The sequence below is a fragment of the Hyperolius riggenbachi genome, chromosome 9, assembly GCF_040937935.1.
Source record: "Hyperolius riggenbachi isolate aHypRig1 chromosome 9, aHypRig1.pri, whole genome shotgun sequence".
In the NCBI taxonomy this organism is placed as follows: domain Eukaryota; kingdom Metazoa; phylum Chordata; class Amphibia; order Anura; family Hyperoliidae; genus Hyperolius; species Hyperolius riggenbachi.
Window position 1 is genome coordinate 202,501,724 of NC_090654.1, and position 27,721 is coordinate 202,529,444.

Sequence of the window (27,721 nt, forward strand, 5' to 3'; positions counted from 1 at the left end):
TTCTGTTAAGGTGCCACATCCATACACCCCCCTTTTATGCTTTCAGGGCGCAGACATGGCCTGGGAAGGGGGCACCTGCCTTTTAATATGCATGTCCTTGTGTGTTTACAGTGGATGCTGTGGTGGTATGGGTGGCTGATGTAAGGGTTTAAGCCGTGAATCATTGCATTACTGACTGAGGGGATGCGAGAGCTGGCATCATTTGCAGCCCTCCAGACAGGAACAGGTTAAATCCCAGTGCTGGAAGATGCATGGAGGAGGCAGGGACCAGACCAGTCAGCTGCACATCAATGACTGCACCTCTCGGTCCCTTTCTCATTGTTTCTGGGCATCCTTTTATTTAGCAAGACAAACCTACCCTTTCCCGAGCGTCCGGATTTTTGGAGTAATACCGTGTGCCTTTTTTTTTTTATCCCCCAATCATTAATTGTGAGCTTGGGGGAGGGGGGGAAAGAGAGAGAGAGAGAGAGAGAGAAGCTCTGCTCTCAGGAGCTGGGGGGGTGCTTCTTCTGCATCCTGGTGATGTGTCCCAGCATCTCCACGTCCATTTCTATTGGAGGCATAACAATGCAACGATGCAGAGGTGAATGCATTTGCTGAGGAATTGAAGGAAGATCAGTTGTTTTTTTTTTTTTCTTGGCTTGGATGTATGCTCCCAACACAGGATTCACACATGGACCTGCACTTTTATCATAAACTGTACAGGGATATATATTTACTGGAACATGTTGAGGTTATGCAAAGTCAGTGACTTGTTATATATTAAACACAAAATGAACAAACATGCAGCATTTTCAATCATTTCATTCAGCAGGGCATTTTCTCTTTCATTTGTGATTTCTTTTCTCTAGTTTTTTTTTTTCTCATTTTTTCCATATGTTCGTATTTTTTTCGTTGCTTTAATTTTACGTATTGCTTATGTGGGATGCGATTTGGTGACCTGTGCCTACAGAAGATAACCGGCGAATTAAGCTTTAGATCAGTTTGAAATAAGGGAGAGAAATCTTCTTAAACTGCTTTAATTAATAAGCTTAAAGGAGGATCATGAGAGATTGAAGGAAGCTAAGGAAATACATTGGGATTAGAGTGGAAGTCATTCCACATACACTTTTTTTTTCCCCTTTTCTTGGCAACTGCTTAATGCTTACAAATTAAACATGCTGTTCGGAGGTGAGATTTTGCATGGGTGCATTCCTAGTACACATTTCTTAATACTTTGGCTTGTCAGATGCTTCATCCATACGTGTGTGTTCATGTACCATTCTGTTTTCTCATTGCTAAGCCATCCCAATGTGTTTTGTGCCAATGACTGCAGTCTGAACTTTTATTTTAAACACTCTTTAAAAAAAATTAGTACCCCAAAGCGGCGTTATAGGGAATTATCTTAACGACTAGCGGAAAACGCAAGGTAGAATAGGTTTCATTCTGTTTTTTACGCTTTGTACATTGAACTGTGACTACCTGATACCAATATGTCTCATTTCTCGTTTGTGTTCTTGCCATGCACTAACTGTTGATTTATCTTCTGTTTTTTTCTCTTTTCTTTCCCCCCTCAACAGAAGACGGCCAGTTTTTCTTGAAGGTCCTCATTCCTAGTTATGCAGCCGGATCTATCATAGGAAAGGGTGGGCAGACCATCGTCCAGCTACAGAAAGAGACGGGAGCGACAATAAAGCTGTCCAAATCCAAAGACTTCTACCCAGGTAAGGAGTCTACTTGTACCAGTGTGTAACAAGCCTGTTGAGGGATAGCTTGTATACGTATCTGTGAATAATTGCATCTGGGTTGATAAGAATGGAATGCGCAGTTACGATCGCCGCCTAACCGTTTTTCGCCCTTGTTTTATCTTTATTTAGCTACTTGGCTTAGACAAGGCGACCTTGCTTGCAGTTCTGTTGCACACGGTGTGCTTCTTAGTAGTAGTGGCACGTCACATTTTTGTCAGGTTGCTCCCTAGTGGTTTCATCATTTTGGTACATGGGGAGAGTAGAGGGGCGCAAAATAAGATGGTTGTCTAGGCAAGGTGGCTTTGCAGGAGAAATTAGCCTGCAGCAGTCACACAGCTCCACAATCCTTGTGAGATTTCAGTTCTGTCTAACTCACAGGACGTCACTACTGCGGTTGTCATGTTGTATTTTCCAGTGGAACTCACCATAGCCATATATATGCATGTAGTACATATATAAAATGACATAAAGCGCATAACACATGACAGTGTAAAACAACAGCCAAAGACTCTGCCTGGAGAAATCTTGGGCAATTGGAACTTGTTGTTGGTGTATGTGCTTTACGCACAGCCCTCGAGTCTGTGAAAGGCACATGTGACTGTAGAATTCATGTATGAAGACAGTGATTGTAATCAGCTGCTAAAGCTATGGTGTCACCCTGCAAGAATACAGTAGTGCGAAAGGTCAGTTCGCTAATTAGATGTTCCCTCTTCAAAGATTACCCCACTCAGAACGCCAAAAGAAGACTGCAGTAATACCCAAGGCCGTCAGTCATCTGTGGAGAACCTACATGTAAAATCAAAACTGCTTGTCATGACATCAGCCCTCACTATGTCATTAAGAGCCTTTGTTTCACGTCAAGGTTTCATCTGGGACAGTCGATTCCATATCTTTTCTAGGAAACGTCATGCAAATGAATGGCATGCAAGGGAGTCTGTTTTGACCGAATTAGCTGGTGGTGTTTGCAAATAAAAAAAAATTTGATAAATATATGCAAATGTTTAGTGTTCATTCGCTTCTTGACAAAACATTGTATCGAGCAAGCCACCGTCAGTGCGGTGCACACAGCAGTTGCTACAATGAGCCCCTGTCTGCTTATGATGCCCTATTGGTGGAAGATTTGGGAGAGCTTGTACTTGAAAAAACACTTGTGTCCTCTAGCTGCATATTTGCTGTTTTGAGTTATGTTCGCCTTTTTATTTCCTTTACCCATTTGTAAGTGTTGTGTGAGCCTTACTTGTACTGATGCTACTAGTGTGGGTAACAGGCAAGTGGTATGAGGTTCCATCTGTGGCGTTAGTGTACAGATTTCATTTATACAGTCACAGGAGCCTCTGTGCTCTATGTGACTCCATGTGATGGCGGTCTCCACACCTGGTTGCCTAAACCCGTACGTATGGCCAAATCATGCTGTAGATAGATTAGGTAGATTAGAAGGGTGATGGATTAGACAGAGAGTCAGATAAATGGGTAGCTAGATCGGGAATATGCAAATTTATTTGATCAGGGATATATATATATATATATATATATATATATATATATATTTCTATTTTTCGGAATCAAACGATAGCAAGGATTGGAATTTACTGCATAGTCAGATAAGACAAATAACATGGGGGGTGGAGGGGGGATAAAGCTCAAATTTAATAAGGTAATATATCTGGCAGGCAACCGCTCAGCCAAATTGAATTTGCTGTTTAACAGCTGAAAATGAAATAGCATTTCTTGCATTATACATGAGTTTGTATTAGATGTGGTGAGATATTATAGGAAACCGTTGTTTAGAAAAGATAGCCCCAAATTACTAATTAACCGCCGCTTTGTTCTGCCAATAACAGCCTTCCACTTGGTATTGGCGAAGGGCTGGTTCTGAGGCTCGGTGTTGAGGCGCATGCAGTAGAGTGTGTGTGTCAAAGCTGTGTGTGTGTTGTGCCTGTATTAGCTGCTATATTTTTACATGTAAATGTTCTGTTGGTCTCCAGTGATGTGCAGTAGCTTTTTTTTGTTTCTTTTTTATGATTACAGCCGTTTGAAAGAAATTCGATTTTCTTGTTCTGAACATGTTTGACATATTTCTTCAGGTCTTTCTGCTGCTAGGAGGACTCAAACTGTGCCATGGCTTCCAAAAAGCTGTGGGGTTCCATGAAAAATAAATATATATATCAAGAAGTAATAATAAAAGTAGCAGAACATCATAATGAGCAAGAACAGTAGCGCAAGAAAACATTTTCAACAACAAGTTATCTGATTCATTAATTAAGTAGACAACCCTTTTTTCAGTGATTTACCTTCTGACGTAAGCGTTAGGCCTCAAAAAAAAAAAAAAAAAAAAATAGCAGGTGGAAAAAAATAAATAGTGACATCTGCTATTGACCTGTTGATGGTTGGAGAAGGCTAAGTTCCAGATTAATTTTATTATGCACCTTCTACTTTGGTGATTTTGTTATGTTGTGTTTGTTGTGTGGTTATACACAAATACCTTTATGCTGTCCTGGGGTACTTGATTGTGGTTTGAGTCTTGACTTTAATTGGAGTACTCAATCCCTTTTTTGACCATTCCACGTAAACATAATCTTCTCAAAATTTTAGTAGAGTTGTATTTTAGCTTGTGTTGTTCTTTTAGTCAGCCTATTCTATTCATTTTTTTATTTTTGCTGAATTGCATTATGTAGGATGAATCTGCTTTTCAGTTAAGTCCAGGAAAGTCTAATTAATAAGGCCTGGGGCAGAAGGGAAACCACCCAAAAATCTGTTCCGAAACCCTGTTTAAGTGGCTAGGGAATGTTTTCACCACATGCTATTAGAGGACGTGTATACATACAAGTGTGTATGTTGTTTTTACATGGATGTCTCGCACTATGTTATTACTTAGACAATGTGGAATGGAATTATGTCACTGTGTGTGTCTCCTCGCGGTGACAGCTGGTGGGGTTTCCAACTTAACCCCATTGTCCCTGGACATTTTCCTGCTTTACGTTGTTTAATATTCCTGGCACTCTTGTTTTCTTTACTGACCAAATGGATCATTTAGATAATAGAGGCTGGCGATGCTGTTTGATATACGGTATATATTATATGTGGTACCTTGTATATGTATTTATATTATTTATTTATTTTTACATTTTGTAGTGTTATATTAAAATTAAAATGGATTCAATTGGTATTTTCATCATTTGATTTTGCGACCTATGAAGGATAAAAGTTTGCCAAAAAAGAACAAACGTTGGTTATTTGCATATCACTGTACTGTATTGAGACAGTACTTGCTCGAGTCACCTTTGGCTGCCATCCTTTAGGGCAAGCCTGTATCCGCTTTTCACATGCAGATCCTGCAAATTTTCGATTTCTGCCCATTCTCAACCGTTTCCTTGCTCAATCTCAGACCTCGGAGGGGGGGGGGGGGGGGGTACTAATTTTTAATATTGCTATTATCCTTCCTAGCAATGTGTACACCAGTCTACCACAGCAGTGAGTACTTGCACAGCAAACCTGATTGAGATCACTGCTAGGTGCCTTCTGTGTTGCATTCCATTTGCAGTGCTTCAGTAGGTGGACTTATGGAAGTAAAGGAAGACGTAATGTACGATTTGGTATCATTTGCATATTTCAATATCTCCCCACTTCTGTGCTCCATCACAGTAAGCCCTGCTAAAGCCTTGATATAACGCCACCTATCCAGATCACAAGGTATATTTTACTAACCAATCTGCATTCCAGTGCTGTGACTCTGCCTGCAGCTAGCACTGCAGCATCTCCCCATGTTGTAATGCCATTTCTGAGGGGCATTTTAAGACCGCATGCCTAGGCATTATTTAGCTGCACTTAAGTTATGTAAAAATGTAATACCTTATGTCTAAATATTTCTGCTGTCTATCATTTTTAAACAAATTGTTATACAGGATAATGACCATTATTGAAATGAATTTCTTGAGAGCAGTCTGGCTATAGGTGGGTGCTCCTTTCATTCAATGTTTTTGCTGTTGCTGTCTATAACATGTCCATTGACCTCTAAAAGGTTCTAAAAAGAAGACTGATAAGAAATTTTAACCTGATTGAAGCAAAGGTGAATGCCTTGAACCGAAACCTGTTGCATAAAAGAAAAATAAAACAATTCTATTAGGAAATCACCACTACAATAACTATATTCTTATATCAAAAGGCGAGAAATCCGCAGAACAAGCATGAATAAACATGGCTCTGCATCATCTATACTGTTACAGCAAGAATTCCGCAGGTTGCAGTGTTCGAGCCTCAAGTCTCAGGCTACTAATTAGTGACTTTTATTTATAAGAATAAACCACCATTGAGCATCGTCTCGTCAAAGCACCATTTTTCAGTCTCCTCAACGATGCCAATGTTAACAGTTCTTTACCGAAGCGTTACTTGATCAATGTTATTTACTCAATTTTATAGTGTATTATAGCTGTATATTTTCAGTGAGCCAAGCACTACAAAAGAAGGAAACAGATATTTAATAATGAAGGGTACACCTGAGGAAGGTCATATGAGACTGTAACATGTAGTGTGCTGTCAGTACAGTGCAAGCATTTTTTTTTCAAAAGCCTACAGTGTGTTGCCTCATTTGTTCTTTTGAGTGTTTTAATAATGATCATGTTATCGACCATTGGAAACTTTTTGTAACTATTTGCCATTTGCACACAAAGGGGCTGCAGTTGAACATGTAGTTTGAGGTTTGTGAAGTCCGATTTATTGGGAATCCAGTGGGGAAACCATCAAGGCTATGTAGATATTAAAGTGAACCTGAACCCAGTAAAATTATTTATAATAAACACATGATGTACCAGCATATCATTATTACATACTTACCTCGCCATACGTACCTCTCTGAAGCTCACCATCTTCTTACGATTCCTTCCAGTTCTGACAACATTTTGTCAGAACTGAAATATATCAGTTGCTGTCAGTTATATATCAGGTGCTGTCAGTTATAACTGAAAGGACAACTGATGAGCAAGGGAGTGTCCATGTTTCCCTATGGCCCAAATGGGCGATATTACAGTTTAACAGTGTGCTGATAGGGAAGCTGTTATGGGGTAATGGCCATTTTCACATTGGAGGACGGAAAATTCCATTGATCAGAGTAGACAAACAGGATGCGGGAGAGGAGAAAGAGATTGATGAGGAGACTACACGGGAGGTAAGTATGGCATGTGTATGTTTATTTTGACCTTTCATTTTCAGTTCAGGTTTGCTTTAAGGGGAGGTGAGGCCAAGGGAAAAAAAAGGGAATTAAGAAAAATTCTGAGGTACGCGCTTAGCAATCCTCATGGAGTCCCATCAGGCCTATGTATCCACAGGTCCTTTATTACAAGCATTTGAAGACGTGAATATTTTTCTGTGTCATATCTCTTTCTGAGCCTCATCATAACCTGTGGATGCATTAGCCACAGCGGACTAACCGGTGGCACATACATAAGCGATGCAGCAAGGCTTTTTGGCCTTCCTCTGTCTACCCAGACCTATTTATCCCTACAAAACCGCATTCTCCACATTTCAGCTGTAGTTGATCCTGCGCTACTGGCTGCCCAGCGCTTGTGGTGTGAGCTGACCAGCCGTTATCCGAATGAAAAGCGATATCCAGAGATATAAAAAAGATCTACTGAAGCGTGTCACACAATTACTTTGCTCCAGAGATGTTGCTACATGCAGGCAGTTATTAGCCAAGATAAGCTCAGTGGTGCAGAGGCTCATTTTGCTCCTCTCCAGGCTCACCCTCATAGATTTTCATCACAAGTTCCCTCAGCTGCTTTCATCAATGGAGAAAAAAAAAGGGGGGAGGTCTGCTGTTCCTATAGTTTACAATTTACCCGAAAATGATGCTTGGCTGCGGATACAGCTGGTGCTGCACAGCAGAGCATTCGTTGTTTGCCTCTGGTGGTGAGACCAGCGTGCCAGCTTTGTCCATCTCTTGTGCCAGCTCTGGCAGGAAATCACCAGTGTTCTTACCCTTGACGTGGGAGGTTTAGGGAAAGTCTGATTCGGTCTCAGCTATTTATTCGAGCCCTCCTATGACTATATGCATCTGTCTGAGCTTTAGCCAGCAGTCAACAGAGAACAGAAGAGCTTTGCCATAGACAGGTTGATAAAGCAGGGAGTAGCTGTCAGGACTGGCTCCTATTCGCTATGTCAAGACAGCAGATACAGCACCTTGCTTTTCTCTACCGTCTATACAGTATAAAATATTTTTATGGGTAATCTTAATATTTGAAGTCAAAACAGTTGTGTCCTTCGAAGCCAAAACAGTTGTGTCCTTCAATCCCCAAACACACCTTGCTCAATCTGCGGTAATGCAGTGCAGGGAATTGTCATCGCACTGTTTCTTTTTAATTTTTTTCTCCCTCTGTATTTTGTGCTGTGTTGATCCCTCTAATTATTTGGCTCCTAAATAACCTCGATTTTTACTCAGCCTCACATTAAATGGAACATTTTACTACTGTTTCTGTGTGTGATGCAGACAATGGAGCCATCGCTCGTCTCCTAAGCAGTTTACGGCAGAATGCCGAACCATCAAACTCTAACTGCGTCCAAAAACTATAAAAAAAAAAGAAATGTGTGCTGCGGTAAAGCTGATCTTTGCTTTAGAGCGGATCGGTAGCATGAAATTTAAAATTCCTTCCCTGCCCTCATTCTATGACCTCATACAGATCACTCCCTGCATATGTGCGCATGTTTTGCACTCCTCAAGCTCTGCTCCTGCAGTATGAAGAACCGAAGCACTAGATGACAGCAGAATGCATAGAGGAGTTTATGGCAACGGGTTGCTTGTATAATAGGCATATTTTAACAGACATGCTTAGTATCCTACGAGGATAGACTGTTGCCTTCAAGAAAATAGAGCAATCAGACAACAGTAACATTTGTTGATTTAGATGTTTTAAAACGACGGCCAATAGTACAGGAAATAGAGACGTTTGATGTGCAGCTTTACAAAATATATTTAAAAATTGCAGTTCATGGGTGCATTTTTTATAGAAAAATTATAACTATAATGGGAAACGCCCGCATCCCAAGAACTGACGGAAATAGAGAGTTAGAACAATTGTCCATTAGGATGGGGTGACCTTAGAGGGTGTTAGATGTACAGTAAGAAGACGTGCATTAACTCTTGGTGGGTTGTAACATGTATTTGACACGTAATACGTCCAGAATGTCGATATTAGTATATTAGCGTCCTGAAGATTAGATAGGCCAAACTAAATGGACCAGGCCCACAAATCAGATTGTCTAAGGCCTAGGTTCTCAACACATGGGCCAATATGCAATTCAATTTTCCTCCTGAGTTTTCTCCTAGGAGATAATTTTTCATCTTCTATTTAAAATAATTTTCCAGCACTTTTCAACAAAAAAAAATCCTGAAAATTAGGGGAAAAGGTACTACCTAAATTAATTTGAGTATTTTCTTACTTTCTGGTGGCTTAATGTCCTTAGCGGTATGTCTGACACTGTGTCGGGCATACCGCTCTGTGGCCCCAGGAGTCCCCCATAAATAAATAAATGTGGCAAATGGCTGTAAATCCTCTAGCTAGCACTAGGCTAGCTAGTACAGTCTCCAGCACCCCTGGATCCCCCGCAATCCCCCCGTTTATACGTTACCCCCCTAGATCCAGCGATCGCGCAGCCTCCCGGCACAGCTCCGGTCTCTCTTTAGGGAGGATCGGGTTTGCGCATGACGTCATGACGTCGGCGACGTCATGACGTCATCTGCGATCCTCCCCATAGTGAAGACCGGAGCTGTCCGGGGAGGCTGCGCCAATCGCTGGATCCAGGCTGGGTAATGTATAAACAGGGGAGTGGCGGGGATCGGGGGGTGCCGGAGACTTCTTCTAGCTAGCCTAGTGCTAGCTTTAGGGTTTATGGCCATTTGCCACATTAATTAAAAAATCTGGCAAAAAGTAACAAAACCTCCTGAGCAGCGTAACGTTCAGGAGGTTAAAAGGCATTTTATTAACAAGTTTAAAAATATCACCTAGGAGAAAATTTTGGAGAAAAAGTGAATTGCGTATAGGCCATGGTATGCATACTTCTGGGATTATTTGGGCTGGGTTCTGCGGGAACTTGAACTTGTCATAGTAAGTCTATTACAGCGAGTCCGGGGATAACAAAATAATAAACCATATATAAACAACCCGGGATAGGTATTCTAGCCCATTAAAAGAATGAAAAATGAATGTTTGAAAAGCATTGATAAATACATGTTGAGGACGCCCAACAAATATATACCGGTATGTGTCGGGGGTACAAGTGATGACATTATTCACAATAGTTGTGTACTCAACAAACACTGCTCTAAGGGAAACCTACTAAACCAGTGATTTATAGACAAGACACAGAACTTTCATATTGCAAAGCCATGGGTGACCAGGATCATTAGGTAACCTTGCCCAAATACTCCTTACTGCTTTACGCACTGGCTTGAGCTGGGATTCAAACCCTGGTCAAAGGCTCAAACCCTGCATCAAAGGCAGCAGCCTTACCAGTACGCTATCGCTTATAAGTAAGTGATTAAAAAATATATATTATTATAAACATATTCCGTGGCGCTGTACAAAGTTAGAAATAAACATGGGGTACGTAATACAGACAATGGTATACACAAATAAACAAAATACACAATTGTTAATTACAGTGGCAAAAGTAACAGGATGAATAAAATGTGTAACAAATTGCAAGACACAAAAGGGTGAGAGAGCCCTGCCCTTGTGAGCATACAATCTATACATATATCTTTGATGTGTTTCGTGAAACAATCTTGTTTACTTCCTCAGGACCATAGTAATTTAAAATAGGATCAGAATCACAGAAGGAAAATGCATTTCTTGCTGAAGACAGTACCCCATTTTTTTTTTTTTTTTTTTGCACAAAGTTATGATGATATAAGTGAGAATACAAAAATAGATATTAAAGTGAAAAATAGTCACTGAAAAAGCAAAATATGTCACACCATAGTGCGAGTGTGTACGGTGAGTGATATGAATACACAAAAAATAATATTCGCTTTTATGCACTTAACTGCCAAGAAAATCAAAGGCTTGATGTAATATTGATAGATGTAGGCACATATATAGATATTTACACACCCAAGTCTCCATTTAATTGGATTTTTGTTGGGAGAAAAAAATAGAGTTGCGTATAAGCATTTCAGTTGAAACACTCGAACATGATTGACCTAAATACAATCATGGCAAAGAGCCAGAGTAATCCTCCTAGCAATTAATAATTTTCATGTAAGTGTTTAATACAAGTTATTTTACTTCACTGTACTCTGCAGATGTTTTCTTTCGGCTTATTTTAATAGCTTACGTAAGTCTGCATACCACAATTTAAAGAAAAAAAAGAAAGAAATTGAAAGAGACTCTTTACATCTGGGCAAATCAATGCCATTTCATCGTGTGCGGTTCATTCTGTCATAATTATAGACAGAACAAAACATCTAGCCACAAGATACTGACAAGATGTACAAAATATTTTGCATGACATGAATGAACGGAGAATGGAATGATTATGTCATGTGTCAAATGTTAAGCATTCAGGTTATCAAATATTCAATGCAGGAAGTAAAAATGTATTGTTAGATACTACTCATCTGGCCTGTAATATTTATAGTATCAGCATCCGGGCTCAGTGGGTACCATGCTACTGTAACCCTTGGCAACATAACCACAATTCGTTTTGATTCATCTATGGCAAGTTAACCTGTTAGCGGCAAAAGCAAGAATGTAGCATCCCAAATATGTAGGGGGTGGAGTTTCACAGGAAGACAGTCTCTCCACTGTGCAATGTGCCTAATCTGTATAACATGGCAATTAGCAATTGACCCTTGCTTTCCCCAGACTGCTACCAGCATTCCTGCTCTTACTGTTTGTTAGCGGTGTAAACAACTACTCCAGCAGAGAAGGTCTGGTGTTTCTTGGCTTTGCGTAGTTTGGTGCATTCTGGTTTATGTATTTGCAAGTGAGTGCTACTTGTTGGCCATTGGCTACTTGTTGGCTTACCGTCATTTACAATAATGTACTTAGTTTGAATGCCGATATGTATGTTTAGTAAGCTGAAAATATATTAATTAAAGGGAATTTCAACTTCCTTTGTCAAAAATTGCCATATATCTAGATTGGTGCTGCAGAAGTGTTTTTGCAATTTAGTGTTGTTAAAAATAATCTTTTATTTTGAGCCTGCAGTCAGCTATTCACTTCCGAAACTGACAGTAAGCTGAACTTGTGGTTCTTTGTAACCTTGGCAACAGTGCTCTGATAAAAATATTGTTGCCATGGGGCTATTCAGAAACTCTCAACTTTCTGCAGAATTCTTATTAATACAAATGTTTAACAGCCCAGCTAATCCAATGATAGGCAGCATATTTTGACACTTCTGCGGACCATTTAAAAAAAAAAAACAAAAAAAAAAAACTGTGGATTTGCTGTGTTTTACATACACCTAAAAACAAATAGATGAAACTGAATTGGCAACATACAATGCAATTTACAGTATAGAGCCAAACTGAAAGTAACACTTTTTTAAAAAAAAATCAAAAGTGGAATTTCCCTTTAAAACTCTTTAAAAGCCAAGAAAAGTGTTTAGGTCATTCTGTCTGTGTATCTTTGCAAATGTGCCCATTAACGGTACAATCTCCTAAACGATTGACCGTAAGATTGATCGGATTGGGTACTATGAAAGGTACCGATCGTTGACAAACGATCAATTTCAGAACGATTCTATTAGTCTAACTGGATTGCTTATTATTTTCCCCTTTCGTTGTGCGCCCAAACGATCGTTTCCTTTCAATCACAACGATTGGATCGGACAGTTGCTCCTTCGGGAAATTGCATGGTTTATGGACAACTTTTGTCTTTTACCTTCTTACATATTCCGAAACTGTTTTAATGATTGTTAGTGTTAAGTCAAATCCAGAATAAATTGATGCCGGGACATTTTGTAGCTGAATAAAGAGACTAATGTACAGAGTGTATTTAGTGTGTAACAAAGCTGTCGCTTGAACATAGCTTTGTTAAGCAAAGCATATTTCTCCGGTCAGAAATATTGGAGCATGTGACCCTTCTGAGCAGAAAATCTTAACAGGAGCCATTGTGGATTGTGATCTGTCCATCATCAGGATTCCATATTTCAAGCTCTCTGCTCACGGGTCTTATCCAGTCTGTGGCAAAAAGAAACATGTGCCTGCTGAGTTGTAGGAGTGGCATTTCATTTTAACCCCTCGTACAGCTGAGGACAGTAAGCCAGCCTTGGTGATACTGCATGGGTTAAGGGAAGGGGTCCAATGTATGTATTAGTAGAAAGCTGTAGGTAATTGGGGCCCAGCTGGTAAGAACTAAACCGCACCACTATCTTGTTTCAGTGCAGCTGCTGTTGGACTTAATTACCCTGACCTACGGGGCAGGAGGAGGCACTCTGCCCAACAAGGAAGTGCCCTGTGTGCCTCCAATTGGCGCCCTACGTGCTGTTCTTCAGGCGTTCCCCGTCTTCGGGAAGACATAGAACACCAACCTCACACAAACACTTAGCTGGCCTTTCTGACTAATGGCTTTCTTTCATACAGGTTTGATTCAGGCCCCTTCCTTCACAAATCGTGCTAATTAAAAGCAGAAGCTACCAGTGAGGAGTCCGACACCATTAGCTAAGCTGCTGTAGAAAGCATAATAACTAGGAACTCATTGGCTGCGTCAGATATTGCTTGACCGCTTCTACCATTCTATACTATGCTGTAACCATAGCACTATGAAAAGGAACCTAAGGTGAGATACATACAGGTAAAACTCGAAAAACTAGAATATCGTACAAAAAGTCCATTTATTTCAGTAATTCAACTTAATAGATTAAACGAATCTATGAAATAGGAACCCTTTGTGGGTGTTTTGGATGAATTAGCTGATTAGAGTCTGACACTTTGAGCCTAGAATATTGAAAATTTTATTACAATATTCTAATGGTCTGAGATTTAGATGTTGGGTTTTTCATAAGCTGTAAGCCATAATCATCAAAATTATAACAAATAAAGGCAAACTATCGAACTTTGCATGTTATGAGCTTTTTTCATATATTAGTTTCACCTTTTAAGTTGAATTACTGAAATAAATGAACTTTTGCACTGTATTCTTATTTTTGGAGTTTCGCCTGTATGGAGGCTGCCATATTTAACTCCTTTCAAACTATGCTAGTTGCCTGGCTGTCCTGCTGTTCTTTTGGTCAGTAGTGTCTAAATCACCCACCTAAAACAAGCATGAGGCTTACCTTGTCAGATTTTTGTCAGAAATATCTGACCTGCTTACTTGTTCAGGGTGCATTGCTTAAAGTATTTGAGGCAGAGGATCAACAGGATAGCCAGGCAATGTGCATTGTTTAAAAGGAAATAAGTGTGGCAGCCTCCAAATCCCTCTCAGTTTAGGTGTTCATTAAATATTGTGGGCTTGATTCAAACAGCATGCCTTATCAGAGTTAACATGCCTTATCAGAGTTAATGCCCCTTATCAGAGTTAACATGCCTTATCAGATTTAACACCCCTTATCAGGGTAGCATAGCGAGCGCTACGAACGTATGCCCTCTAATTGGCAATAAGTCACTTGACAGGCAGCCCATTGAGCCTATCAGAGTGCGGGGATAATGTCCTTTAAAATGATTGGACCCGCAGGGGCTCGAGTGGAGCTCTCATCATTGCCAATTAGCAGGTATACGTTTGTAGCGCTCACTATGCTACTCTGATTAGGCGTGTTAACTCTGATAAGACACGTTCACTCTGATAAGGCGTGTTGACTCTGATAAGGCATGCTATTTGTCTTAGTGAATAAAGCCCCTTGTGTGTTGCAGGTGGTCAGTACTTTGTTGTACTCATTGAGTTCTGGGATATAGTTACAGATTGTGATCGCGTAAGTTTGAATTCCCCATACGCTTTAGATAAGATTAAATAGATACTGAACAAGCAATAGCGTCCCTAGATCTTGCCATTTCTCTAATTCAGAAACTCATAAAATCTCCACCAATTTAAAGAAAATGGCTAACTTAATTTGCTTCAGTGTACATTTAGCCTTGGCAATGGGAAAAAAAATTGCATCGAAAGCATTTTTTTGTGAGATATTACATTTCATGAGATATTACACTTGGCGCAATGAATGAGTCACAGCTCGTTATTAAAGGGCTGGCAACAAATTGCTGTGCGTCAGAAATCTTCACGTTTGCACACATCCATTGTCTATATTCGTATTTACCCTTGGAGTGGAAGAGTCAGATTGAGTGTCTCATTTAGAAATTTGGATGCTGGCCAGCTTTCAGGGCTCATCGACTCCCCCCCCCCCCCCCCCCCCCACCACCCTGGAAGTGAGGATATTCCTGTAATCTCTCAGCCTTGGGGTCAACCGCAGGGACAGTTACCTCCTGAGCTTGCATCCAGTCACCTGCCAACGAGGAGTGACATTCTCTGGACATTCCCTTCATGTCTTAGTCTTGTCACTGCAGTGATGCCAATGAAACTGTGCGAAGGAGGAACTGGCTGGCTGTAACGATAGGATGACATGCAAGCAAAACCCACTTTCTTAGACTAAGTCTCAGAAAGAGAAGGACGAATAGAAGTCTGCAGCTTATAAGATGTACAGATTAAAGAGGGACTGTAATGAAAATAACATAATGAATATAATTGCTCATTTTTGTTTTATTTTTTATTGAATAGCCATTTATGAGTTATTTAGTCTTTTTTCCTCTGCCTGATTTACATTCTGACATTTATCACAGGTGGAGACATCCTTAGTCCTGTCGGGTGATCTCTGAGGTATCTTTGTTGACTTGCAGTTTTAAAGCCAGTAGAAAATATACCTGGTCTCCCAGAATGCCTTTGAGAGGATAATTCCACATAGCTAAACAGCCTAGACTAAGCAACACTGAGTGGGCGGGGCTCCATGCCAATATAGAGCAGTATATAGATACTGGAAGTGTTGCAGATGCTGAAACCAAGAAAATTACTGTAAAAGTGGGTCTCCTGAATAATGTACGCCATTCTGTGTCCCTACAGTGCCTCTTAAACACATCAGTATGCATTACACAAATACATATGAGTCACGGCACACATTTTATATCTTTAATGCAAAGCAAAAATGAGTACTTAAAATTGTCTTTCGATACAAAATGGTTTGTGCTAATGTGAATTTTGTAACATAATTCACACAGTGTTTAATGGGTGGAAAGTTATAGATTAAGCTTGGCCGGCTGAGTCATCTTCTGACTTCTCCAAGACTTCACCAGCGGGAACTCTCTGCAAACATTCCTCACCCTGCTCCTGCCCACCGTGATTTGTGTGCCTTCTCTCCCACCTTTTGGCATTCCCACGCCTTCTCTTGCATTCTTCCTAACATACATGAAAAAGTAAAAAAGAAGAGTTTGCTTGGCTAGTAGAAGGACCTGGAACTACGTGCAGAAATCTTACTATCTTCCCCAGAAGATAAAGAAACCTTTCCATTTTCCAGTGGTTTGCGTAAATCACTTGAGGTGCCCGCTAATGTTGACATTTTAAGTAAAGGATCACATTTTCGCTCAGAACATGTCGTTCGAAAGAAAAGATTGTATTTAATCAATCCACTCCATTAAAGGATCCAAAGAATTCCTGATATTAAAACTAGGTGCATCATATGTATGAAAAAAATCTGCCATGCCGATCCTTCAGTTCTCGAAAAGAACGATGGATAAAGCGGTCCTTCAAGATCATTTTGGCCCACCAGCCACTCTGTTTTCATATGTTACGATCTAAATAATCTGATAAATAAGATGGTTCAATAAAAATTGTAACATTAATGGGTAACTTTAAGCTGCATAGATACAATTAATTTTTGTTGACTATCAAGATCTTTTGTGGACAGACTAGTGGGAATTGTAGTGTGATTACGACTGTCTCCCAACGTCACTAATGCTGTTACTGTGGATCCATAATGTTGGCTCTTTAATGAATGACTTAAGTCATTGCAGCGGGGTTCTTCTCATTAGTTCTCCCTCCTACCCTTTCTATAGAACAGAACAGTCTGCAGAGGCGTGTCTTCGTACTACAAAGTACAATGAAAGTGTGTACAGCACACTCCCCAGTATGCGGCACCAGCGAGGATCGCCTGATGCCAGATACATGTTCTTGTTGCTTGAGCAACTGGCCGAAATGACACACTGGCTTCCATACATGGATGCCGGAAGCCGCTAGTAGCCCACGAGGAGGTACAGGAAGGCTGCTAGACATCGCTGGAGGCTCGATTAATATTTTGCAGCTTGCAAGAACTTCCAAAAAGCCCCCTCAAAAGGTCCCCGTTATTCATCAGGCATGCCGGTTAGTTGAGACTTCTGCTTGCCTGAATTCTTGATAACAGGGACTCTGCTGTATGTAGCTTGATACCCATGGTTTCCGAAAGGACCTCTGAGAAGGGTATATGACTGTCAGTGCATCATTTATTGGATATGCAGCTCTTTCTAGGGTGTCAAGCCCAGAAACCATTAAAACACAACATTAAGGCTCCCTGCACACTGCAAATCCGTTTTGCGATTCCGATTTAGTTTCCGATTTGCAATTCCACTTTCCCTGAATGCAATTAACAGAAAAACGTAGGAAAAAACACAGCATGCAGTAACGATTAAAAATCGGAATCAAAATCGGATGTAAAAACCGATTAAAAATCGGAATCGCATGCAGGGAGCCTTACACATTATTTATATAAATGTACATCAACTTACTGTCGATGCGCAGAGATGCAATATGTGTGAAGGAGACTCTACCTAGCAGTGGCGTAGCAATAGGCCCTGCAGCCCCTGCGCCCGCGGGCCCCCCCCCCCCCCCTGGGGTCCGCTCGGGGCTGTTTTGTGGGGGCTGGAGGGGTGGCAGCATGAGGGGAAAGCCTTGGCCACAGTCGGCGGGGAGAGGGGAAGTTCCCCTCCTCTCCCTCACCTCAGGGCTCTCCCCTCCAGCTAGTTACAGTGTGTGGGCAGCGGGCAGCGGCGGGCAGATACATACCTTCTTCCGTGCGTTTCATCGCAGACTTCTCGCTCTAGCGGCTGACGTCACTTCCGGAATTTCAGAGCGGGCCCCCCTCCCTTCCCCTGGGGCCCTCTCTGAAATTCTGCAGGGGGGCCCGGTGGGGCCTAGTTACGCCCCTGCTACCTAGCCTCATAGAATTGGTACAATGTAGCAAATCTCAGCAATGTGTAAATTTGGTTGGCCTGACTCTTCTTCTTACTAGTTCATGCAGAGACACCGTGGTATGATATATGATTGCCACCATCCCATGATGATCACAAAAGATGACCTTGAGATGCTGTCAAGAAAAGGTTATTCAAGAGACTGGAGAATTGTAGCCAGTTTGTCACTGCACTGTGTTAGGAGTACAGGTGTCATGGAAACTAAGACTGCAGGAGATTCTTATGGCGGTTCATTATATCATTCAAAAGAAATAACGGTACTCCACAACTATGGCTGCCTATAAGGTATCTCCAGCCTTCATGGCTTTGATGCCAATCTTCTGTCAATTATCTTTCTTTAGTCACTAACCTTATTCGAATGTGCAGATCAATTCATTGGTATACTAAAGGCCTGTTTGCAGCTGACTTGCGTTTATGAGCATTTGCACAACAATATCGCATAGGTATGTCATTCGTCATTAGAAAATAGTTGTAGCATTCCCACTTTGATGCGCTTTGCATATGCATATTTAATTGCACTGCATAGTTCATCACAGCTGAGGGATTTGGAAAGTATTATATGGAGAGCTCTTTCACACTGTATGTGCTGATGCATGTTTTTGTTAACATATATGTAAGTTTTGCCATAGACTTTCATTGTAGCTATCACATTATGTATTGTAGTGGCTCCGTCCATCATAAGGGTGATGCTAATGCTGCATTTCTGTACACTTAGGACTTGCTCCCAGTTGCATAAAACCATGAACTCACATGTATGTTTATATGCAGATGCCCTTTACACGCATTTGCAGAATCGCAGAGGCATGTGATTTTCCATAAGAAACGCACTGCAATGTCCCAATCAGGAACACGGTACCTGAATATAGATATTTGACTGACTCGTTTGGCTGATTATCAGTTTAGGCCAGGTCTGCAAACTATTTATGTCTTCCTGTGATCTCCAGCCTAAAAAGCCTTAAAGCATCACTTTCTTTTTACATTTTCTTTTTATTTTGTAAAAGGTTTCTGTTGATCAAAAGACTTATACTCACCTGCTCCATAGCATTCCTATTGCTGACAGTTATTTTATATGTAGGCTTTGCCTGTACTTTATTGAATCTTTCTCCTCAGCGCCCTTAGTTGAGAATCATTTTTACCAATCCTTATCATTTCACACAATAAAAAAAAAAAGTATTATTGCATAGGTGTGCATACATTTCTAGTAGGCGGAGCCAGCACAAAGTCTTCTGCTTTGGTAACCACTGTGCTTCAAATACCTACTAAATACCTTTTGGGTTTTTAACTTGCCATTCCATATTTATTATGTGAAAGAAGCACAGCAGGCACTGCTAATCCTGTTACTTTCCACTCCTTTATACTCTTCATCAGTTACACCGTGCATGTGACAAGGACCTACGGTCCATTCATACCCATGGCCATTATCAACCCACACTAGTTTCATACAGTTTCATTGTCTTGAAAATCTAAAACAGTGCATGCCTGAAGTAGACTGCTGAGTGTCTTGTATTTTTGAGTTGTTAAGTAGCTCTGTTATTTGCAGTGCTTCGTGTTGAATGGGTTTATCCTGATTCTCCCTGTTCACATATTAAACCTCTTTAACTTCTTTGTAAAACATATTGCAGATATGAGATGACCAGATCTCCTTCGATAATTTCTCTTGCAAGATAAATAAATGGAGTTGCATGTGATCAATTTGTGAGGTGATTGGCTGGTCTTATTCTTGTGTAGGCTGCTCACGACAAGCCAATCAGAGCAATAAGCATCAATCATCTGATAAACTGATCATGTGCTTCCCCTTGAATTCTCCTTACAGGGGGTATTTTCTGAGGGGAATTTCTCATCTCTATCAGAGACCCCGCTATCATTGTTCATGTACAGCGTTAGGGTTAGGAAGTTAACGTGCTCAAATAATACAGAGGTCTTCTTCATGCCAGCCTCTTTATGGATAAATTCTAGTTGCCATTTTCATGCTGTTCCTTTGGCTCAAAGAAGATTAATTTTGGGTCCCTGTCTCATTGTGAATGTAGTTATGGGGAGAACACTTGATACCTCCCCAGGGAAGCTCCCCTTGGTTCCTGCTGCTGGTTATTTCATTGCCACCCAGTGTAGATCCTGCAGTACTCTCTTCCAGGAAGGCTGACGGTCCTGTCCCATCCTGGTACTCACCTTAGTTGTAAGGCGCCAAGTTAATTGTGCTTCACAGAGTTCCTAACCACTTACTAGAGAAACAACTGTAAAGAGAGGGACAGATGGAAATTGCTGGGGGCCTTTGTTGCATACATCAGAACAGATCATATAACCTGGGAAAAAAATAAGAGGTGCAGCCAGGGCTTCCCCACAGGTTCAATTTTATATCTGCCCAGAGATGGTCTACGAAATAAATCTGTGATACGAAGAATATGAAGGCTGCCATTGCAATACACTTTCAAAGTAACCCCCCCCCCCCACCCAAAAAAAACCCTATTTGCCTGATCATCATACTGATCCGTTGACATCAATATTAAGGTCCCCATTAACGGTGGAATTTTACCAAGCAATCAACCTTCCGATTAGTCGGTTTGGACAGCGTTAATGGTGCCAATAGAATACAAGTGATCGTAATATCGATCCATTTTCTGGGTCAATACCATCTAAAGTTATGGTCCAGATCTATGTATTTCCTTCTGATGGCGACTATCAGATCGGAAAGGTCAATCGATCGGTAAAATTACATTGTTAAATGCATTGCAAGTCCATAATTGTGCCTTATATACTTTTCAGCAATTGTGCCCTGTGTATTCTGTTTTCACAAGGTTTTCTTTAAATATGCAGAACCACATATTCCATTTTACATAAGGATGTTTCAAGGTTTATGTCCATCATCAGTGCAAGTTATGTAAGTCCATGGTGCAGGTGAGCAGGCTGTCAGGGAGCAACAAAGCAGGGTATCCAAGTTAAGGAGAAACACCGGGCCAGAGCTAAGCCCCGTAGATATCACCAGTCCTGTAGGAGGAAGCAGAGTCACAAAGCGCTGCAGGGAAACTGCCAGTTGAGTCACTGAGTGATTACAAGTCAACTTGATTAAGTAAGAACAGATGTTCTGGACCCCTAAAGAACACAAGCGATCATATGTATGGGTTTTCTCTAGTTGTGTTCCCTGTGTAATTAAGCAGCATGTGTTACCTGTTCTTGGTTAATCATATAGTCTTTTTACTTATTGACTTATTTAGTGGCAGCATTTTTCCAAATGTCTTTATGGAGCCGTGTAATTTCATACAGACTACATGTATGCAGGGATCTTGTTTTTGTGGTGACCTCATGTCATAAAAATGAAGCAGTTTCTAGTTGTTTTGTGTCCTGTCTTCAACCTTTAGTTTATTATTGAAAGAGTAGCTCAAGAGTCCTAGATAATCCCCCATACACATTCCTAACTTTGCTTTGATTAGGCTCGCATAAACAAAAAGAAAAGACCTTGCAGAGAACTGCGATAGCTTTCAATATTCTGATGCTGATGACATCATTATTTTGTCACCGCTACACCTTCCTAGAACCAGGGCAATTGGGATCAGTTACTGCTGCCTGTTGTGGCAAATGGGGATGTGTTAATATAGAGGAATTGTAGTAAAAATAACAATTGCTTATTTTTAACAATATTTATTTATAAATGATTTAGTCAGTGTTTGCCCATTGTAAAATCGTTTCGCTCCCTCATGAACATTCTGAAATGCATCACTGGTGGTGACATCTTGAGCTCTGCCAGGTGATCTGTACGGAATGTTCGGTACTGAGAGTTCTATGCAAAGAGGAAGATATTGCTTGCTTGGCAGTTGGATAAAGCCATTATTTCCCACAATGCAATGAGGGTTACTTACTGACTGCAAACTATCAGGACCTTGGTCATGACATCACACTATGGGAGGGGTTTCACCACAATATTAGCCATACAGAACCCCCTGATGATCTATTTGAGAAAGGTAAAGATTTCTTTTGGGAAAGGGGGTATCAGCTACTTATTGGAATGAAGTTCCTGGGTTACAGTTCCTCTTTAAATGCTCTCTTAACATGTAAATCCGGCTGGAAGGAAGTTACGTTTTGCAAAGCAAAGGATCTAGGTGTGGGTTTAACCAGATAATAGCTTTCATTGGGCTTGATTCACTAACCGGCACTAAGTGTAAGCGCCGGTGTGAAAAGCCCTTTTTGGCCGCTAGTGTGCGCAAACCTACTTTGCGCAAGGCCCCGTGTACTGCACGCGCAGCGCGGGTGCGCCGATATATTGGTGCATGTTACACCTGCTGGCCCTTAAAAGTCGCACCGGTTGCAGTGAAAATGACACATCGGATGCCCCCGAAGTGGCGCATCATAGCGCTGCTTAACGGGCATCCGATGCGTCATTTTCGTTGCATCGGGTGCAACTTTTAAGGGCCAGCAATGCGCACTATTATCCGCACTGCACGCGCAGTGAGCGGGCTGGATTATTTCAACTGTGTGGGCGCAAACCACCTAACGCCGTGGTTTGCGCACACTAACACTTAGGGCACACTAACCGGCATAGCGCCAGTTAGTGAATCAAGCCCATAGTGTCATCTGAACACAGAACTGCATTTCCCATGATCCACAGTAGCTGCTAATACCCAACTAGCTAATACCGCAGATTCGCAATGGCTGGTGCCACTTCTTACTTCTCTTGAAAAGAGCAGAATCGCAGTAACTAACACCCATTGTAATCCCAATGCAGGAGGTGCAGCCATGTTGATTTTACAACAGTTTAGCTGGAAAACACAAGCGAAAGCAGAAAGACGAGGTTCTTTTAGCTTTATATTTTGCACAAAATGTTGACAGTTTTTCTTTTGTAAAGCACCAAAAGCAGTAATGCAAGTGGATTCTATTCTTGGTCAGAGCATTATCTCAAAATGTTTTAACGAAGTACTGAGAACATTGTAATGTTTCAGAATCTGAAGCTACAGCTGTATCTGAATGATCACTGACCTAGAAGAAGAAACATGCATTTAGTGAAGTCAGAAAGACATCAAAACACCTGATCTGCATATTTGAATCAGGTCAGTGTCTCAGAAAAGCAACAACAATGACATACAAGGAGGCTGCCCTTTTAGAGTTCACGTATGGCGACCTATATATCCTGACTGTACTAGTTTCCTCTAGGCCTAACTGACATGGACGTTCTTTAAATCTCCTGGAAAAGTGACTAAAGTACTTGTTTGCTTTTATCATAACATGTTTAGGTGCTTATCAGACTGCAGTAGATGTAGGAGGAGGAGTGGTACTCTCACTGCACCTGTGCAAATATGACCATGCTTGCTCATGGCCTGGAGCATGGCCACAAGAACATACTATTATTACTGATTTAAAAAGGATCAGCATATTCTGTGGCGCTATCATATCCAGAAAGCTCATGTCTGATATGTTCAGTGGGTCCATGCATGGCAATGGTGGGATTTTAAGTTGCCCTAGGTACACTTTAAAGCTGTTCAGTACACAGCCTGTGTTCCACTGAACTTTTTTGAAGCCACACCCCTTCTGCCTGTGCTATTCTCCCTGCAGCCATGCCACCTCCCTGCACTCTAGTGAAACAATGGCTTGGTCACTGTGCCAGTATTGAGGCCAAGCAGATGTCATATGGGAAGGGAGGATGAATATCCCATATGGTTGGATTTTGACGCAACTACGGTGAGTCCCCAAGGCTTTTTAGAGCCTGGTTATTGAAAGCAGACAGTTGTTCTGAAGCAGTAAAGCATACTGCTGCTAGAGAGAGAGTCAGTGACCCACTACAGGATTATACACAGAGTAAACTGTCTCTGGATGCCCTAAAACACCTCTCGTGTGTACTGGCATATGAATGAGGATGTCGCTCAAACTTTAAAATGCAGCATTTCAATGCTCGAACACTGTGCAGAAACTTGGAATTTTTGGGAAGGGAGTGCATATGCATGCTGTCTTCTACGACCAATTTGGCAGTGGATGGGTTACAAGCAAGAGCTCTGACTTCCTCAGGAAGCCTGGAGATGGGTGGGCCAAACAACATGTGTATCTGTGTTTCTTAGGTGTGTGTTCCCTGCTTGGCTGGGAGATTGTGATTCCTGGCGACTTGTATAAAGTATGATGAAGGGAGGAGCGGGGCATTGACAGGGGGCCAGCGAACAGCTGAAGTGACACTGAGCGCCTGCTGGGGGATCTGTAATCAAAATAAGCTGTGTGTGAGTTGTATTAACGTACAATTATAATGCACAATAGAGATTGTGTTGATCAAGGTCAGATTGAGCTGGAAAAAACGGCATAACAGAGCTCTTTTCCCAGCCTCTGCTTTCCCTGCCCTGCCTGCAGTGTGAATAGTCATAGTTTCCTCTGCACACATTGAACCTTTTGGCGTTCCCTGTCTCAATGCTCAGCATTTTGTTCTTTAACTCTGGCACTCAAACTAATATTATCCCCAGAGTTCAGAGCTGCTAGTGGACATTATAAACAGGTGAGAAGAGTTTCTCCGTGACACATGTCATCATGTGATTGCCACCAATATTTATGACACTGAGGTTGGTGTATCAATGGGTAGAAATGTCCTGAGAGTATTGGCCGGTAAGGGTGAGCTAAAAATAGGTATGTATCCGGATTTATTTATACCCGTTTGCTCCACTCCTCCGGCAATGTTTTATAACAGAGTTTTTTATATCACAATTAAGTGAACCTCTCTGGACTTCTAAGAATCAGACAGCGGGTAAAAGGTTGTGCAATCCTTCAACTCCACTAGGCGTACTATTAACACATGCTGATTAGCCACAACATTAAAAGCTCTGATTTTGTTGTTTCAATGCCAGTTGTCAAGGGATGGTCTCTAGTAGTGTTAGTTCATACTAGGTCTGCTTCTGGACCGCTTTCCTGACCAGACTGCAGCAGATCAAAGGACATGCAGAGCAGATTCGCTGGTTCGTACTTAGGCTTCTTACAGGTCCAGGTGTATCTCCATCACCATGCAGTTCATACGATTAGTGCATCTGTGCAATATTTTTGGACAATGAATGCATTGAAATCCATCTGGTGGAATATCATGCATCCACCTCGCAGTGCAGTGGACACGAGCCTTAGGCAGCAAGTGAACAGGTACTGTAGCTTTTTGAGGAGTTAGGCATAGCCACATATCAGTGAGAATGCCTTTTTGTATACATCTCATAAGTGCCAGAACTAGACCATGAAGAACCAGAAGAAGTTAGCCAGTAGCCTGGTCTCAGAAATCACACTGTCCTTTAGATTATATGGACAGTTGGGTGCATTTGTGTTTTTAACACTGGGATGTCCTGTCAAAACCAGTCCAATTCAGGAAGACTCCACCTCACAGTTGCTGTGTTAACATCCTGGTGGGTGTCAAACACTACAGGACATCTTCAGAGGCATTTGATAGGTCAGAGCTGGTTTGGCTATACAGGAGGGCCTAAACCATATTAAGCTAGGTGGCTTCATTGTTTTAGCTGATCAGTGTTAGTTGTATCTGTTCCACGGTCTCTTTTCTTAAATGACATGTTATATGGCAACTGATCAGGTTGTGTCACTTGTGACATATGCTAGGGAGCTTCCCTTGAGACAGAGGTAGATCAATCAATCGGTTTCTGCTACCTGAACAACATCTGGTTGGGGAAATGATCGATCCTTAGCCGTTTTCAACCCTCGTATGACTAGCTTTAGATCTAATTGGACCAAATAAAACAAACCACATGACAGTTTTTACCAGTGCTTCGTATTAGAGACATCATTACGTTCTGTACAACGGCCTGATAGATGCTGCAGAAAACTCTTTGGACCATCAAAGACAATCTTTCCCATCCACAATGCCTCTTCCTGCCTCTGTCCCCAGGGAACATACACTATTGTTTTCTTGTCTGTAATATTCAGGAATAAGCTGACGTGTGCTCTCCAGGGAAGGCATGTTTTTTGTTGCTGTAATAAATTCAGAATCTTTTAATTCCTAAACAGAGCATAAATGTGCCAGACCACAAGCACTCCATGCTTAGAGGCAAACCTCCTTTATTGAGTTATTCTGCTAATACACTGTGTAGTTGAATATGTGATCAATCATCAAGAAATGTACAGGCTCTTTCACACAACATGTATTTGTACACCTTTTTTTGTAAGCATACATTTTTTTTGACATTGCAGTAATGACATCACTTTGTTCCGCCAGGGCTCGACACACTGCAAAGGAACCAGTGTGAAAGGCAATATAATTGTATCGCGTTTTGATTATATTGTCCATTGCAACACAGCAAATTCCTTTTTTTTTAGCACTGTGCTGTATTTCTTTTTTAATGTACTGCAGGTTACATTTTTGGCCTAATACGTGTTCCTTTTTCCCTTTTTGCATGCATGAATAGGGCAATAAATGTAAGGACAAGAAGACATATATAAGTAATAAATGATGCATACCGCCGTAGAACAGAATACAGCTCAAGCACATCTGTGTTTGTGTTAGTATGTCTGCAGTGCTGCAGTGTGAAAGGGTTCTAGAAGCCATAGCTTGGCCTGTCTTTGATGATGCCTAAAATTGTTGCTTTCAAAATACAGAATTTGATTTGTCATTCTCCTTCATTGTATTTTTATGAGATTCGTGTTGGTATCCTAGTTGCTGCAACTAATAGGTATAGTTGCCATGCCTTTCATTAAGAGCCTAGTTCTAGTTTTTTTGTTTTTGTTTTTTTAAATACTGTAGTTTTGAATATCATTTGAAAGTATTGTTTACATACTTTTCCTCTTCAGACCTTCCAAATAACGTGTTCAGTGGTTATTAGCTCATTGTATTGCCATCCCCCAAATCTAGATGAGTTAGACTATGATCACAGTGGAGTGTTGTGGTGTAATGCAAAAGCAATGTGACTTTTATAGGGCTGCTGTTGCGGTGCGGTGTTGGTCTAATGCCACGCGGCATCCAAACACACTGCATGCAACACGTTGCTGCAAAACGGTGACAGTGAAGCATACTTTTTACTGACTGTATATTTCACTGAGTGTGACACAACGTACAGATAACATGCGGTGCAACTTTCCTGCTCTGTTGCATTGTGTTCCCTGTGAGCCCAGCCTTACTTGCATTGTGATAAGGCTCTGACATGATTGCTAAAGCTTGCTACACCTTTCTGTAAAGCTAGCTTTACATGTATAGATTTTCCCTGTCATTTTCTGGCAGATTCGCCTATGATCCAATCTTGCTGAAATCTATGCTTCAGCATGACAGATCATTTGTAATTTTGATCAATTTTCTGTGAAAATCGATCAAAACTCTTGATCGAACCAGAAAATCTCTGATAAGTGGGGGCGGGGCATGAGTGGTGGTAGATTGAGAGACCAGAGCGATGTGCTGCATCAAGCTGTGGTTAGATAGATTTCAAACAGATTTCATGCTGAAATCTATTGAAAATCTATGTATAGTGTGTGGGAGGAGTCAATCCCTCTCTGATCAGATTCAGATCTATCTTTTTTTTCCAGATCAGTTGGCAATCTATAAATGTTTGGCTAGTGGCTACCTTAAAGAGGAACTCCAGCCTAAACAAACATACTGTCATTAAGTTACATTAGTTATGTTAATTAAAATAGATAGGTAATATAATCTCTTACCCAGCCTGTTTTAAAAGAACAGGCAAATGTTTGATTTCATGAGGGCAGCCATCTTTTTGGTTGAAAGGAGGTGACAGGGAGCATAAGACACAGTTCCAACTGTCCCGTCTCCTGATCACCCCTCCCAGTTGCTAGGCAACGTGAATAACAATATAGGAAATCCCATCATGCTTTGCACAGCATCAGGGAAAAACCGCCCAGGCAGATTTCT

At 41.2% G+C, this 27,721-nt stretch overlaps 1 protein-coding gene across 4 annotated transcripts in view; it reads left to right on the forward strand.

Annotated features, from left to right (window-relative positions):
• Nucleotides 1-27,721, forward strand: part of NOVA1 (NOVA alternative splicing regulator 1) — a 153,272-nt gene that overhangs the window by 1,792 nt on the left and 123,759 nt on the right. For 2 of the 4 annotated variants that reach the window (XM_068253890.1, XM_068253888.1), the window contains one exon: nt 1,560-1,703. In XM_068253890.1, the coding sequence (XP_068109991.1) occupies nt 1,560-1,703 (144 nt within the window). Of the gene's footprint in view, nt 1-481; nt 584-637; nt 744-1,559; nt 1,704-27,721 lie in introns of those variants that run through there. The other 2 variants (XM_068253891.1, XM_068253889.1) reach the window with 2 other exon arrangements.